A 17,433-nucleotide genomic window follows, 5' to 3' on the forward strand; every position below is an offset into this window, starting at 1 on the left:
TGTTCTTTTGATTTTTTTCTCCGCGTGCGATCGCTGTGTCTTTAATTTGGAGATACACTGCCTCTCAACCCAGACGGCTGAACTATCGAATGATTCTTTCGCGTGACCTTGGTGCCTAGTCTTTTCTGTCACATCCCTTGCCTTTCTCATCGTCTGCAAACTATTGCGTGTAACTACCGTAATCGCTTAGCAAATCCGCATTACCGCACGTCCCAGCGCACTCAAGGCCGAGGGTGTGCAGGTGAAAAGGCGGTTGGTATTGCCCTTGGCAATCGCGACACGCAAATCCGCACGCACCCGTCATGCGGCAGGGAGCGGAGGGGGCGGGAAGGTGTGCAATAGGCAGTGTCACGCGCGAATGACAACGAGGCATAAGGGCGTGATATGATCGCGACAAAAACAGAAAAAGAGGAAGGCGGAATGAGCTAGGAGTATCGTCGTAGCCACAAGGTTTCCTGTTACGCGTCGTTTGGGTTTCTGTGCGCAGAAAAGGTGGTTCTCTTTCGTTATTGTGTACGTCTAGTTTCTTTACTATATTCATGTTCGTGCAAGGAGAGCTAACCTGTGTAAGCACAGATGACAAATATTGCAAGAAATTGCTTAATATAACTTAGAGGATTAGCTTGATGCTCCTCGTTCTGGCCAAGGGCACTTAGATTGTGCATATATAAGGGGTGCCAAGAGCGCGGGACGTAGAGTTCGCACTCGCAGTCCCCGTCTTCTCCTTGTTGCTTTCCCGGTGAGTTTCAGCCCATCCAACATGAAGGTGCTGTTTGTGTGTGCACTCGTTGTGGCCGGAGCCTTCGTCGTCAAGGGCGCCCATGAACTGTGCGGTAAGAAAGCTTAAACGATTTCCCTGATTTTCGCACATTTCGCGACTGCTCGAGAGCTTTGGCTGGTGGTCTTGTCTTTTACCACGAAATTCTGAACTAAGCTTGAGCCTTACTGCGTTCAGCGCACATCTGTGAGCCACGCCTCTCGACGTGTTCATGAATCAAGCCACTCATACACCCGATCATGTCCGTCTGCTCATGTATCTTGATGTCGCTATGTACACAGATTTCTTTTCGATAACTTATTTCATCGTTTCCCCCCTCCGCACCATGAGGTGTGTAGTTTTATCAACCAAGCTTATAATAAAATCCTTTTTCTAAAGATACCTGTCCCTCATTCATGTTTGATGCCCACAAAGCGAATGCAAGGGGAGCTAGAAACAGAGTATTTGTCAGTGATTGCACGTGGTGTGAAAAACAGCAAATGAAGATAAAATGACAAACATTTCAGACGGGCGCAGTGTCAGCGACTGCAAAAAAATGGTAGCTTCTATGGAAACAAATACATTGCAGAGGACTTTATCAGTGGAAAAGCGTCGCTTCCCATTACTTCCGAATCAGGTGTCCTGACACCAAGAAATAACCTGGAGTTTTACAAAACAGATTAAAAAAATAACTGAGAAGAATAGCCTAGGCTGTTAACGCTGCAAGTGCCCGAACTGGCAAAGCTTCGAGGTTGGCCCTCTCCCAGACGGGTCATCGAAACGAAAATCAAAGCTTAAGAAGGTACTAACATACATGTCATAAATAGATATTTTACTTGCCAACTCTTCCTGCACGTAGCCCTCACAACCTCTCCGCTTAAAAGTTGGTCACTGTACTACACCTTTCCAGGAATCACTGCTTGCGCTAGCATTGGTTTGAGTAACACTTAGCTTAGTGCAGCTTCGCAAGATAGGCCGCTAAGCCAACATATTTTAGGTGGTTTTTGAGGCCATTGTCGGAGAGTCGGATATTGTCTAAACCCTTTTCCTTCACCGCGAGGGCTGCTTTTGTTGCCTCTCGCGTGCATTACGAGCTCCACTTGCCGAGAGCGTATTCTTTATTTTTTTTCTGCCTTATTGTCGGCGTAAACTCATTACCCGGAGGCAAAGTCACATTAGAAGGCCTCAGCAAGTCTCTTTTCTCTTTTATCACATGGATGGTTTCGGAGCAGGAAAAAACATTACTATGGCAGCTCCAAAGGCGAAAGGCCAACCTACCGTTACGCTCCAAAGCGCAATTTTCTAATGCTTATATAGCGGTGATGCTCGGTCTCTTAGCTTCGGTTTCGAGAGAATGACGACGCATCTGAAGCAGATATCGTGCTGTCAGTATTCTGCTTAAAAAAGAAACTAAAAAGAGACTTTTTGTTTCAAACTCTGGCAAATTAGGCGAACTGAGCTTTGTTTGAGAAGTCCTACTTGGCAGACTCTAGATAGCTTCCCTCATGTCACTAACAGCGCGGTGACGTTATGCTTGCCAAGGAAGCGTAATCTCTTCGAAAACACACCGCGCGTACGCACAGGTTTCCGGTTCCGCTGTTAGACAGCGGTGTTTTAAAACCTTTTGGTGGAAACGAAACTAGAAAAGAAATAAGCTTTTCTGCAAAGGTTCTCCGGTGAGTCTAAAAGAGCCTTGAAGCTTTGCAATTGTCAGAAAGCTTATAAATCATTTAACAGTAATCTATAGTTCCTACTTTCCACATCACGAAAGGCATTGTTTTCTTTCAAAAGCAAATCACAATGACCTACGCGTGATAAAAATTCTTTTGGCATTCGGTAAGTTTAAAGCTTTCAGATTTTTTCTGATATGCTGCAGTATACGACAGCAGTACACGGACACACACGCTACGTAAAGCCTTTCTTTTTTTTTGTATAAGCGTTATCAACATTCATGAGACCTGTTACCAGAGCTTGTAAACTGTGAGACGGCAACCGCGGCTTTTTGCGTTTCTTTAGTTTGCAACTAAAGTTAGAAAAAAAGAAATACGTTTGGTTATTCCTTTCACGTGAAGCTAAAACTGTAGACGCCTATATGATTTAGTCGCCTATATGATTTGAAGCGGTGCGACAAATTAACCACCGATTTCCTTCCCTAAACTAAATGCGGCGTACGTGCCCTAGCCCAGTCACTTTGCTTGGTATAATCTCTTTAATCTTGGTGATTATGCTGCCTGGGTTAAATTGAGGTGGACAGTGGATTTATTAGTGGGTCACGGCGACCATCGCAAGCAGCGCGTTGGTCACTACTATCCTGCCCGTTAGCGCTGTCCTCGTTCCTCTCTCTGCCGGTTCTACCGCAGATGCCACCGTCCTCTTCTTACCTTCCGACGTTCCTTTCTGCCGCCACCGTATCTCACTGCCCTTCGCCGTGCTTGACTTGCTCAATGGTGCCAGCACACTTCTGGTCTTCAATACCCTTTTTTACCCCGAACCTCCACCAAGTGAACAGTGGATTTATTAGTGGGTCACGGCGACCAACGCACGCAGCGGTCAGGTCGTAGCAGGACGGCAGAACCAGCTGAAGGAAGCAGCTCCAGCAGGAAACTCGCGCCCGAACCACCAGCGATGACGACGAAGTGCGGCACCGCGGAGGCATCCTCTTCTTCTTCTTACAGAGGGTTAAGTTTACGTTGATCAATCTTTCTGATGCGGAGGAAATGCGAAAGCATGCGCCCTCTCGAATCCGCTTAAGAAGCAATGAGGAGCCCATCAAATAGAGTCGTTATATCCGAGTATTTCGTTATGTACGGTTTTGAAGTTAAAAGCTTCACTAGGCTAGTCAACACCGCGCTTCGCGTGAGCCGAAGGCCAGACTTGCCACTTCTGAGCATGCGCGAAACCGAGCGACGTCACTCACGGCGCAGGTGGCCGCCGTCGCCGCCGCTGACTCCGTCGCCTGACCTTTCGCCGCAGCCGTGCGCAGTGCGCATTTGAAAGGAGCGGTATATAAGGCGCGCTTGCCCATAGAACAGGCGCAGACACTCGCCATGGAAGGAGAAGAAGCAACAGTCGGACGGCGCAGAAACACCGATCCCGAAGTGGTAGCTTGGGAGTTGGCTGAAAAGCAGCGAGAGCTTTTCGCTTCGAGATATCCAGGCATATCCTTAGCTAAGCCAAAGCCAATTTTTTCCTTATATTTCGATCTTTTGTCCCTCCCACCTGTCCCCTACAAGAAGAAATGGGAGATTTCTTCCCCTCTATTTTGTCACCTGTCATCTTCGGTAGGCGGCTTTCCCGTTATTTAACCCCGAGAAAAGTCGTTTTTTTCCCTAGCGAGCTACTTAGTCTAAATGAGAATTTGGTGCACAAGCACTTAGTTTTTTCACTTCATTTTCGGTTTTTGGCTCCTTAGCGCACGAATGGAAGTTGACGAGGACGGCGACGTCCAAAGCACAGCTTCATAGACACGGTGTAGCACGCGGGATGTTGGGCTGCAGCGATATATTGAGCTAGCGCACCGGACTCGCATCGCGGCGAGGACACAGTGGTCTCATGCAGTGGCTAACAAAGCGGACCTGTTAAAGCTTCCCCGGGTTCGAAACCCACTCGCGGCCGTTAAGTGTTTCAGTGTAGTTCATTTGTGCTTCGAGGCTTCATCCCCAGGAACACAAGACGGCTTTTTCTGTAGCGAGCATTTAGTCAGGGTGGATGATTGGGCGAGTTGGTTGCTCATGATGAAAAACTGTAGCGCTCGAGACAAGGACAGAACGGACACATGCGCTAACTTTCAACTGAATCTTTATTCAATGCACAAACAGTGTTTATATACTGCGAGAGCATCAGAATATTGTCCCACAAGCCTATTACAGTGCAAGTCGCTTTTAACATTTTCTTCGAGCCATCTTTTCGTTCTTTGATATAGACACAGACGGGATGCTTACACACTTATCTTCTAAGTCTTTTATTCGTCTTGCTTCAATAATTCCCCGTGTTAGCTGTTTCCTGCTTCTGTTGATCGGCATTCATCGAACTTCAGCTTGCATATTTTCGTTTTAGAATCCTCAAAGTGTTCTGAAAGATTGCCTTTTCCATTTTCTGTATTCTTATTGTGCTCCCGCAGCCTCTCGTGTAGGCATCTCCCGGTTTGGCCTATGTAAACCTTACCACATGACAGTGGCAAGGAATACACGACACCTTCTGCGCAGTCAACAAATTTTTTCTTGTGATTCTTCGTACAGCTTTCATTTTTCACAGAGTAAGGATTTGTCATCTTACATAGTTTTGCCAGTTTATCTGGGGCCGAAAACACTACCTGAACGCTTACTCGTTGGCCTATCTTTTTCGCATTATGAGAGATCCTGTGCATCTTCTCCTACATTTCTCAGGCATTAACTTCAGATGTCAAACTCTGCCTGAGCAGAGCACTAGTTCCGTACTAGTTCCGTACAGGCACAGGATTTCCCATAATCTGAAAAAGATAGGCCAACGAGTAGGCGTTCAGGTAGTGTTTTCGGCCCCAGATAAACTGGCAAAACTATGTAAGATGACAAATCCTTACTCTGTGAAAAATGAAAGCTGTACGAAGAATCACAAGAAAAAATTTGTTGACTGCGCAGAAGGTGTCGTGTATTCCTTGCCACTGTTATGTGGTCAGGTTTACATAGGACAAACCGGGAGATGCCTAAACGAGAGGCTACGGGAGCACAATAAGAATATAGAAAATGGGAAAGTTAGTCTTTCACAACACTTTGAGGAATGTAAACCAGATGCATGCATGCCGATGTTCGATGAATGCCAGGTGATTAACAGAAGCAGGAAACAGCTAACACGGGAGATTATTGAAGCAAGATTAATAAAAAACTTAGAAGATAAGTGTGTAAGCATCCCCTCTGTATTCTATGAAAGAAGGAGATGTTTTTTCTTGATGGCTAGAACAAATGTGAAAACTGACTTGCGGTGTGATAGGCCTCTGGGACGATATTCTGATGTTCACGCAGTATTTAAACACTGTTTGTGCATTGAATAAAGATTCAGTTGAAAGTTAGCGCATGAGTTGTCCTCTTCGTTCTGTCCTTGTCTTGAGCGCTACACTTTTTCATCATGAGCATTTCGTGTTTGCGCATTAAAACACGGCACAAACTTGTTTCTATTCAGGCTTATTTCAAGGACGCACATGTCCCGTTAGAGAACGTGAGCGACTTTTAGGTGACTTTTTGTCTACAAAACTTACGGGTGTAGGGGTGCGTTTATTAGGCGTCCTCAAGAGACCGAACCGCTGTGCAGGGTCTGGCAGCGTAGACGGGCGTAGCCAGCACCAAGAGAGAAGAGAGCGGGGGAACTTCGTCGTCGTCAGGCGCAGCGTAGTGTCGGCGCATAACTTCGTCGTCGTCAGGCGCAGCGCAGTGTCGGCGCATGGTGGTAGCGGAACCTGTCACACTTGGCACACTACAGTTTCCCCCGGGTGAAAAGGAGCCATCCTGGCGTCTTAAGGGGAAGGAAGAACAGAGGGGTCGTAGTACGGCTTCAGTCGGTCGACGTGGACGGTTTCGCGGCCACGGCGACGCAAGTCCGCAGCGGGTGCAACAGGCTCAACAATATAATTGACCGGAGATGTTTGCTTGAGAACCCGGTAGGGACCATGATAGCGATGCAGCAGTTTCCGCGAAAGGCCGGGAGTTGTGGGAGGCACCCAGAGCCACACAAGGGAGTCGGCAGGGTAGGAGGTAGAGGCCGCGGAAGTGTCGCGGTCATGTTTTTGCTGCCACTGGGTCTGCGTGGTAAACGAGCGAGCAAGCTGGCGGCATTCTTCGGCGTACCTGGCAGCGTCGGACAGTGGCGTGGACTCGGAAATGTCGGGTCGGTAGCGAAGAAGAGTATCCATCGTGCAGGGGGGCTCGCGGCCGTACAGAAGAAAGAAGGGAGAGAATCCAGTGGTGGTTTGTGTCGCAGTGTTATATGCGTAGGTGACGAAGGGAAGAACTTGGTCCCAGTTGGAGTGGTTGGCGTCGACGTACATGGACAGCATGCCACTGAGGGTTCGGTTGAAACGCTCGGTCAGGCCGTTGGTCTGAGGGTGGTAAGACGAAGCGGTTCGATGGATAATGCGGCATTCCTTGAGGAGGGCCTCAAGAGCGTCAGACAGGAATACGCGTCCACGGTCGCTGAGCAGTTCTTGAGGAGCACCATGGCGAAGAATCAGGTTCTTTAGAAGAAAGGAAGCCACGTCGCGGGCGGAGGCAGATGGTAATGGAGACGTTTCAGCATAACGTGTGAGATGATCCACGGCCACGATAATCCAGCGGTGACCAGCGGGAGTGGGAGGGAGGGGGCCGTAGAGGTCTATGCCAACGCGGTCAAACGGGCGGGCAGGGCAGGGTAACGGTTGCAGTGGAGCAGGCGAGGTGTGAGGCGGACATTTACGCCGTTGACAGGATGGGCAAGATCGCACAAAGTGGCGAACAAAGCGGTACATGCCACGCCAGTAGAATCGAAGACGCAGACGCGTGTAGGTTTTCAACACGCCGCCGTGGGCACACTGTGGGTCCGCATGAAAAGCGGCGCAAATGTCGGTGCGTAGATGGCGGGGGATCACTAGGAGCCATTTGCGTCCTTCGAACAGGTAATTGCGACGGTAGAGGAGACCGTCCCGAATAGAAAAGTGACGGGCTTGACGTAAGAGAGAACGGGACGAATTATCAGTCGGAGGACTCGAAAGGAAGTTAATAAGACTGGCGATCCAAGGGTCTTTCTGCTGCTCGGTTGACATGTCGGCAGTGGCAAGCGAGGACAAGTCGTAAACAGACACAGGAGCAGGCGATGAAGCACTAGGTAGCGGCGAGCGGGAAAGAGCGTCCGCGTCATTATGCTTGAGGCCGGAGCGGTAAATGACATGAATGTCATACTCCTGCAATCGCAGAGCCCAGCGAGCTAGGCGGCCTGACGGGTCTTTGAGAGAGGCCAGCCAGCACAGGGCATGGTGGTCGGTTACTATACAGAACGGGCGACCGTAGACATAGGGACGAAATTTTCCAATGGCCCAAATGATGGCCAAACATTCTCGTTCGGTAACAGAATAGTTGGCCTCCGCTTTGCTCAAGGTCCGACTGGCGTAGGCGACCACATATTCACGGAAGCCAGGTTTGCGTTGGGTGAGAACGGCACCCAGTCCAATACCGCTGGCGTCAGTGTGGATCTCAGTAGGCGCAGTCGGGTCAAAGTGGCGCAGGATAGGAGGCGAAACCAAAAGGCGGCGCAAGGTGTCGAAGGCGTCATCGCAAGCAGGCGTCCAAGCGGAGAGGTTGGAGCTGCCTGCGAGTAGAAGGGTAAGAGGAGCGATGATCGAGGCGAAATTTAAGATGAAGCGACGGAAGTATGAGCAAAGGCCAACGAAGCTACGGAGCTGCTTCAGTGAGGTGGGCTTCGGAAATTCGGCAACTGCACGAAGTTTGGCGGGGTCCGGAAAAATGCCGTCTTTAGAGACTACATGTCCTAAAATGGTGAGTCGTCGGGCAGCAAAGCGGCACTTTTTCAAATTCATCTGGAGCCCAGCGTCAGTAAGACAAGTCAGAACGCGCTCCAGGCGGATGAGATGAGAAGAAAAGTCCGCAGAAAAGACGACGATGTCATCGAGATAGCAAAGACAACTCTCCCACTTGAGTCCACTAAGGATGGTGTCCATCAGGCGTTGGAAAGTTGCCGGGGCGTTGCAAAGGCCAAACGGCATGACGTTGAACTCATATAAGCCGTCAGGTGTTATGAAGGCAGTTTTTGAGCGATCAGTGTCAGCCATAGGCACCTGCCAGTAACCTGACCTCAAATCCAGCGAGGAGAAATACTCAGCTCCTTGCAAGCAGTCCAGGGCGTCATCGATTCGTGGCAGGGGATAGACGTCCTTGCGTGTGATGTTGTTGAGCCGGCGGTAATCAACACAGAACCTGATGGAACCATCTTTCTTTTTTACCAACACAACAGGAGACGCCCAGGGACTGTGAGAGGGCTGTATGACACCCCGACGGAGCATGTCGTCCACGTGATCAGAAATGACGCGGCGCTCAGAAGCCGAGACACGATAGGGGCGCTGGCGAAGAGGGGCGTGTGTACCGGTGTCGATGGTGTGCGCAACGACAGACGTACGGCCCAAGGCAGTCTGAGGAAGATCGAAAGAAGACCTGAAGCGCTGGAGGAGGGCGACGAGTTGATCACGTAGCGCGGGTGGAAGGTCAGCGTCAATGGCACGGTGGAAGACGTCGGAGGGCGGTGGATCATTCTTAACATCACAGGAGCTGAGCACATCGACATCGAAGGAAGCGGTGGTATCAAGAATAGGGTAGGGAAGGCAGGAATCAAGTTCTTCAATACGCCCGAGGCATTCACCTCGGAGCACTGCTGACGGGCTCGAAGATGGGTTCGAGACGTAAATTGCACTTTGTCCATGGTCGATCGTCAGAACAGCAAAGGGAAGCAGGAGGCAGGGATGGCGGGAAGCGGTTTCGGAAGGCGTGAAGAAAACAGTTGAATGAGTGACGCCGGCACAGGAGAGGGGTACGAGGGCAGCAGAAAACGGAGGAATGTCGGTATCAGTCGCGACCACAAGTTTGGCAGACTGCATAGGTACGTCGCAAAAGGGAGCGTCACACAGCGGAGAAAAGGCGATTTCAGCTCGAGCGCAGTCAATAACGGCACGATGGGTCGAAAGGAAGTCACATCCCAGGATGATGTCGTGTGAGCAGTGAGGCAGCACAATAAACTCGATGGTGTACAAAACATCTTGAATGAGGACACGGGCCGTACATGCGGCTGAGGGATGAATGCGCTGTGATGAGGCGGTGCGAAGCGAAAAGTCAGAAAGTGGGGTAGTCACTTTGCGGAGTCGGCGGCAGAGAGCTTCACTTATAACAGATACTGCAGCGCCCGTGTCGACGAGGGCGAGAACCTTGGCACCTTCCACGAACACTACGATTACATTAGCGGGACGACTCGGAGGACTTGAGGAGTTCGAAACAAGCGCAGTTCTTGCCCCCGGAACTGCGGCTGTTAGTTTCCCTCAAGTGCGGAGCTAGAACGTCGCAGCATCGGAGAAGGGGAACGGCGTCGAGGGGAAGGCGATCGGCGAGTGGTGTAAATTTGGCGATCAGGGGAAACAAAGGGGGGACCAGGTGGACTTCTCGGCGAGGATAGTTCGGCATCGTACGGGTAGGAGCGCAGATCAGGTCGAGAAGGCGGAAGGCGCTGGCGGCAAAGCCGCGCGACATGGCCGGGCCGACCACAGGCGTAACAGATGGGTCGGTTGTCCGCAGTACGCCAGGGATTCGTAGGATGTGGGCGAACTCTTGAGAACGGAGCTTGAGACGGGGGCTCAGACGGCGGCGGCGGACGGAAAGAAGGGGCGGCCTGGTAGGAATCGGGTGCCGGCGTATGTCGTGGCCTGGCCACTGCTTGGGCGTACGTCAGGGGTGCTGTCACAGGCGGGAGCACAGGGCTTGACGGTAGCAGGTCAGCGACTTGGTCTTGCACGACACGGCGAATGGTAGGAGCCAAAGACGGGGTCGAGTCAGGAACTTGGCGGGCGGTGTCTTGAAAATGTGATATGAGGGACAGCTGGCGAGCGACCTCTTCACGAACGAAGGCTTTGATTTGGTTGAGAAGAGGGGAGTCCTCAGGAGAAGTACCGCCCAGGGCCAGTGTAGAGAGGGCCTCGTCGCAGACACCGGCACGCCGTGTGGAAGCGCGCTGCTTGCGGAGCTCGTCGTAGCTCTGGCAAAGCTTAATAACCTCACTGACGGTGGTGGGATTTTTCGCGAGGAGCATCTGAAATGCGTCGTCAGCGATGCCTTTGAGGATGTGGTGGATCTTGTCCGCTTCTGGCATGGCGGCGTTGACACGTTTGCAGAGGTCAACGATGTCCTCAATGTAACTTGTGAAGGTCTCGTCGTTGTGTTGAGCGCGGTCCCGTAAGCGCTGTTCGGCACGGAGCTTGCGCACCGCAGGGCGGCCGAATACTTCCGCAAAACTCTTCTTAAATACGGGCCAAGTGGGTAGAACCGCCTCATGGTTTCGAAACCAGAGGTTCGCCACGTCCGTGAGATAAAAGATGACGTTACTCAGCTTGATAGTGTCATCCCATTTGTTGTAGCTGCTCACTCGCTCATACGATGACAACCAGTCGTCAACATCTTGGTCGGCAGTGCCACTGAAGAGGGCAGGGTCACGCTGCCGGATGGCGCCAGAACAAATGACGGTGGTTGAACTGGCCGCCGGTGTTGGGGCAGTCTCATTTGGCATGGTTGACACAGGCGGCAGCGTACGGCTCCGGAGTTCCAGGTTGGTAGGGGACGAACCCAGCACCTCCACCAATTGTAGGGGTGCGTTTATTAGACGTCCTCAAGAGACCGAACCGCTGTGCAGGGTCTGGCAGCGTAGACGGGCGTAGCCAGCACCAAGAGAGAAGAGAGCGGGGGAACTTCGTCGTCGTCAGGCGCAGCGCAGTGTCGGCGCATGGTGGTAGCGGAACCTGTCACACTTGGCACACTACACGGGGTATTACTCTGCTGCCGCTGCTGAGAAGATATAGCATTTCTCGTGGTTGTCAGATCCACAAACCATGACACACCAGCTATTTTCTTGCAGAGAAAAAAAAATAGTAAGTCTACAATATCAATGTGACTGTTCTGACGCTTCACAAACCCTCGGCGGTTTTTCTCTCGCTCTTTTATTAATGTTGATAGCTGTTCAGTTAAACGCATTTTGCGCCGGGCCACCTGGTGTCATTTAATTTCAGCATTACACGCACGCAAACATTGGGCACTGTGTATTGTACCAGTTTAGAAACTGCGGTGGTAGGTACGTAATCAAAGCACAATGGAATTTTCGCACACCGCAATGTCATGGGGCAATAAATGTGATGTACAACTTTTTCCTGCTTTCAGCCCTGAACGACGACCAGATCTCGGCATTGGTGAAATGCATGGGAGACCACCTTAGCGCCGAGGTATAAGTCTCTTAGTTAGTCCACTTTTTCTGCATTCAGACAACAGGAAGCACGACGTAGACGCAGAATGCTTAAGCTATTCTCGGCCTAGCCTCACCGGCTCCGAAGCTTTCTGACGCATTATTCCTCTCGCAGATCAAGGGAAAGGCGAGGGAACTCATCCAGAAACACGGTAACAACGTGGCCGAGATTCTTAAGAAGCAATGCGATGCTGACGTGGACTTTGTGAGTGGACTGCTTTTGCACTCTTCAGAGATAACTCCCTTCGAGCAATGTCGAAACTGAATATTTGTCTAAAATGCTCCTTGGTACTTCTGAGGTATAAATTTTAATGAAGTGTTCACTGTGACACGGAAGGTAGTGTTCTGTAATAAGAGCCTGCAGGCAGATGGCGTTGGTTGTTGCGGATCCGTTGCGTGTGTCCTAAAAATATGAAACACGTGTCTCTAAGCGCCTTTCGTCCGTAGGTTGTCTGACGTTACAAATTCAAATGGCCGCACTAATATAAACGCAGGCGCTAAAATATTAGCAGTGTTCTTGTTCGGGAAACAGCAGTATACTCTCTTATATGGGAAGCCTATGTGTGTCTGCGAAAACTGAATTTTAAATAACGTTTAAAATGTCTTCTGATATTTTGTGTCCTTATTACTGAGGAGTTCTACTTAGCAAAATGTGTAAGCAGCCTCGCTTGAGAAAATGCTGAAGTTGGTTTCTTTTCAATACAGAACGATGCGAGTGTTCATATCTGTTTAAAAAGCAATGAGAGTAATTTGTTTTAGCCTAAAATCATATTTTTTTCGCATCTTTCTCTTTCAACATAAGCAGCCTATAGCCCGAAGGGCTTCGTGCTGCAAGTAATGCTTAAAGCGTGACATAAGCTGTGCGCTTCATAGTTGCGCACTTTGTGCATATTCAGATCGATTCCATAAATTTTCATTTTCCTAAAAATTTGTCCGTGCTGCATTGGCGGGGGCTACCGGATAGCAATTTTTCACTAGAGCTCAGAACTTTGTCTGCATTATCATCATCATCATTTATTAACCCTTAAGGGTCCCGTTAGGGACATTACATAAGGGGGGGGGGGAGGTGGTACAGGGGTGTTCAACAGTCATACATGAATATATAAATATAGAAGGAATATGGAAATACAGAAAAATATAGAAAATATAAAATATAGAATAGAAAAAAAGTAGAAGACAAAAAAAGACAAGTAAATTGAAATAATCACGTCATGACAGAGTGTAGCAGAAATATAAACAGAAACAAATTACAACTTTGGAAGTAGAACAGGCTGGTCAGTTTGCAGGGCTTGGATAAAATAAATTATTGGATAAAATAAACGTGAAATAAAGCTCAGCGTAGGAATGACTGACCACTTGATGATAGGTGTGCTGAAAATGCTTCTAATAAGCGCCGCTGCCCTTTTTGGGTGAGCAGCAGTGAAGGTGAATAGAGAAAAAGGGCCAACCAACGAAGCCGATCGCTATGCATTGGTGTTGTTGTTCCATTAGGAGCCAAGAAATAATGCGGAGTGACCAAATTTTTTCGCTTATAATTTAATCCCTTATAATTCTCATTGTACATGAAATGCCCCAACTCGTCCTATCTTTCAGGGTAGAAGAGCTAACATCGCTGCAGGCTTCTGATGCCATAAACTGGCTGCTCTTAGAGCAAAATATGAATTCACATTAAACTCAAGGATTACGCAGGTCATGGTTTTCTCCTGATCATTTCCAACTCATGTAACTTCAATACCTGCCTCGACCAGCCGCTCTTGTCCTTCCATCAAGTTATCCTGTGCCAGCATATCGTTAACATGTTAAGCCCCCTCCATTGCTCCATGCGAACAACATGCTGCGGTGAAATGCGTGAAAGAGTGATGTTCCTGTTAATAGTTCATTCCGCATGTCTGTTATGGAAGCTTACTGAGTAGGAGGAAATATTTAGCGGCGCATTTTAGCAGTATTTTAGACTTGTTCCGAAAGAAATAAGGAAGTGCTCACTAAGCTTTGCGAATTAATACGTGAATTATTTAAAAGGAGTAGTGTTGTTTTATTGCAAGCGAAATTTAGGGAGAAAAGCTGTGACGGCATGGGAGCTCATCAGCAACTTTTCGCTACACAGATGCAGACGGATGCTGCGAGACCGCCGTTTAAAATGAACTCCCGGAGGATGTCAGTATGCTTACTTTTTTTTGCTTTTTTTTGTTACACAATCAAGAGGACCTTACGAAATCACAAGACGGCTACGAGTTTGTAACAGGAACGATTCAGAGTTTTATGGCTTGGCATAGCAAAAAATGGAGATATATGGTGCCCCTCGGCCGTGTGTGTCTTTTTCATATATCAGAAATATACAGCGGAGGAGAGACAAGCTTTATATCCGCTACCACCTTCTATGCGGGAGCTGGTGGGTTCTTTGATGGGGGAGGCTTTTTTACCAGTGGGTGCCTGGACGTGCGCCCACCGGAGGTTGTCTGGAGGGCTGTGTGGGAAGCTTCACCGGTGCCGCATTTTTTAGAAGCGGGTTAAGGACACCTAACCCTCTAAAACGGTATGCAGCAAGATCACTCCATGAGCCCACAGCGATGACATTTTCTTTTTCTTTCGTAGGCCGAGAAGCTGAAGTCGATCGCCACCGTGAGTACTTTTTTACTTCTGCATTTATTTTCGGCGTGCACTTCGCATGGCTTTAAAGCGGAGCTCTAACTGCACTTGTTTTCTAGTTTCACTTCCGTGCATAAACAAAAACTTTGAACTTTAGGAATATCTCCCCCATTAACCTGTCTGCTAAGGCCTTCGAATGTAAAAATGAAAACTCGGAACCATGCCGTATTTCTAAATATAATTTAGACAACAGACCGAAATACGTCAGGAAAGAAGCATAGGGTTTTTTTTAATGTGTGGTTTTGATAGAAGGGAGATTAATAGAACAATTATTTATCACTTAAAGATGAATGATTAAAAAGTAGAAAAAAAGACGCATTGTTGAAACGGTCACAAAAGCGTTACCTCATCGGCTCTTGCTTGGAAAAGTTTAGCCGATTTAAAGCGCAAAAGTTTAGGACACTCACTTATCTAGTGCTAAAATTCGAGCGTTTCCTTGTGTGAAGCTTCTCGGTTTCGCATCATAAAGCGCTGATATTTTGAATCTTTTATGCTGCAAAACTGCTTTCTCACTTTCCCAAGGTGTCGGACATAAAATATGAGGTGCACCGCGGCAATAAGCATTCACAGTCAGCTGCTTCTCCGACATAATTATCGCGCGTTTAAATTGCGTAATGAATCATTTCGCCTACAATTGCGACTCTTGTAGTTTGTCGCAGCTGTTGTAGTAAAAGAACACTGTCAATTTGCTGTTGGCGGCAAATAGGTGCGTTGTCGACAGCGACAGAAAGCAAGCGATTGCGCTGGGAGATACTTTCGGCCTCGGCATCTGTATACATTTGTCCATAAGTAAAAAGAAGAGTTTAATAGCAGGCAACTACAGGCACCTTAATTTTTCAGTGCTAATGTGGGATACGAGAGGCTGGTCAATTGGTCAATCACTTGCCCCAAGGAACGCGGAATGAAAGGTTGGGCTCACGGTCCGCCAAGCAAAAGGACAGAGCCTAAACACTGGCTTCAACCTTAACCTTTAACCACTAGCTATTAACTCAACCGTTAACATTACCAAGCGTGTTAATTTCTACAGATGTGAAACAAGAAAAGCTGGAGGGATCAGCTTTCATAGGTGCTCCAGAGATGAAATTGAAAACGCAAATTCTACTCTACCTCGCACCTTATGCGGTTATGTCGCCTTTCCATTTAGTTTTTGTTCAGAATTTCACTGCATTCTACAAGCGAAACAGTGTCGCTACACAGGATAAGTATGCTCACGTGAAGACATCGATGTCGCCTTCTTCCAATCAGCGTGAAAACTGTCCCAGCGCTTTTAGCGCGTGCCAGTAAGCGCGACGCGGCTAAGCCTATAACGGAATGCTTATCGCCGTGGTTTTGATATAGCACCGCACTTTTAACAATCGGATGCTGCTGGCTGCATAAAAAAAAAAGCCGCATTGGCTATAAAAGCACTTGGCGGGTTTGCCGTAGTAGTGGATGGCGTGTGCATACCAGCGTATCCGTCTGTAAGAGGAGAACAACTGCAACAAAATTAAGGAAGCCGTGAAAAAAAGCACGGAAACGTACAACACCGCAGCGCGTGCGTAGCAGCTGTCATCCCCGTCCTGGTTTCCGGGAGAATGGACACGCGCACTGTGCGCGCCAGCGTGAGGCGGATGCAAACGAAGGCGGAAAAGCCTTTGCAGCGTAGGCCGACCAGACCAGAATGAAAGCAGTAACCGTCAGACAGACAGCACTCATCGCTAGATGTGACGTACTCTGCGATTGCTAAATAATACCAAATCATCGGGAGTATAAAAACTTTTTTTTTTTCGGAGAATCGGCCTGAGAAGTGCGCTTCAGAGACTTAGGAATCACTTGAATATGCGCTAGTGCCGTGTAATTTCCGTACATGTGAGTAGCTCTCAAGCTTAGTGTATCAGTCTTTCCACGTTCTTAAGCACTGAACAGATAAGAGTCACGGCTATCCGCGTTCCACATTCTGTAACTGGGTTGTCCTAGTCTGCCAGGCCTAGTCGGTATTTTTGCTTCGGCTATTCACACGCTGTCCTTCAGTTTGTTACTACCGTTCACGAAAGAGGCCTGGACATGCAGAAGAACGCACGTTTGGCTTTGACATTTTTCACTAAGTAAAAGCTTTGGCATTAAAGTTGAAAATCAAGCGGCTCTATTCTGGTGACGACAGCTGTAATATAAATGAAACGTCTCACGTTGACTGGACTGAATATTTGAGGCACTCGTAAGTATAACATGCGCTTGATCTTTGATACGTCCTTGCCTTTTATTGTTTTCAGCCCGAGGAGGCGGAAGCTGTCAAGAAGGCCTACGGGGAGTGCAAGCAGGGTTGAACTGCTTGCAGATGACAAGCGACGTCTACAGCGCAGCATTCGGAACATAGCAGTAGTTGTTTGTAGAAGAGTGATGAAATAAAATGAGGTCCTTACACTGGCCCACGTCCGCATTCAAAAAAGCATTTGTTGGCCCTACCAAGTGTCGTGTAGGGCTCACCGTCATATACACGCACGCACTCGCAAGTAAATTCTTCTTCAAAGCGTGACGGTTTCTCCCAGTGGTATCTCCGCTTTCACGCGCAACTCCAACAGCCAGAGAGCATTACGAGCGATCAGTGTTGACACTGAGGAACTAGTGTTTTCACCCTAAGGGTTCTTCGCAATCGCACGCTAAGTCAAGAATTCATAACAAGAGAGACTCAGTCAAAATATATCTCTGGTCCCACCAGATGCGAGCGTATTGTGTCCTCTCAGTATTTCTGCCGCAGATCATGGTAGACAATAGAATTCATACATACACTATGTGGAGAGTACGCCGCCGTTTCTCACATCAGCACGAATCAGAAAGCAGGTTTTTGAGCCACCAGGCTCAACTAGGTTTTCAGCGCTCCAAAATAGCACTTCGAGCAAGTAGTGGTCCTAGGTTTCGGCCGCTTGTAAAATCCTTGCATTGGAAACGAGAAATGCTGCTTTCTTCTAATAGTGAAACGTTCGAAGCTATGCCTTTGATAGTTAGTTTAGCCGTATAATGAGATGCTATTCTACCAGTTGCCTGCT

General features: G+C 48.6%; 1 protein-coding gene across 1 annotated transcript; it reads left to right on the forward strand.

Annotated features, from left to right (window-relative positions):
* Nucleotides 1-463: 463 nt before the first annotated feature.
* On the forward strand, nt 464-16,821 carry LOC149344678 (uncharacterized). The gene is made up of 5 exons (XM_089546339.1): nt 464-833; nt 11,683-11,744; nt 11,880-11,969; nt 14,357-14,383; nt 16,660-16,821. The coding sequence occupies exons 1-5, from the start codon at nt 761-763 to the stop codon at nt 16,711-16,713; spliced, it is 306 nt and encodes a 101-aa protein (XP_089402465.1). The 5' UTR covers nt 464-760; the 3' UTR covers nt 16,714-16,821.
* Nucleotides 16,822-17,433: the final 612 nt, after the last annotated feature.

The sequence above is a fragment of the Amblyomma mixtum genome, chromosome 5 (assembly GCF_055824585.1).
Source record: "Amblyomma mixtum isolate Tamu chromosome 5, ASM5582458v1, whole genome shotgun sequence".
NCBI lineage: Eukaryota > Metazoa > Arthropoda > Arachnida > Ixodida > Ixodidae > Amblyomma > Amblyomma mixtum.

Bases quoted from the DNA above. Each gene is read 5' to 3' on its own strand.
- LOC149344678 (XM_089546339.1), top strand. From the start codon at position 761: ATGAAGGTGCTGTTTGTGTGTGCACTCGTTGTGGCCGGAGCCTTCGTC. The intron at 834-11,682 runs GTAAGAAAGCTT...TCCTGCTTTCAG, and splicing joins GGGCGCCCATGAACTGTGCG to CCCTGAACGACGACCAGATC. The intron at 14,384-16,659 runs GTGAGTACTTTT...TATTGTTTTCAG, and splicing joins AGCTGAAGTCGATCGCCACC to CCCGAGGAGGCGGAAGCTGT.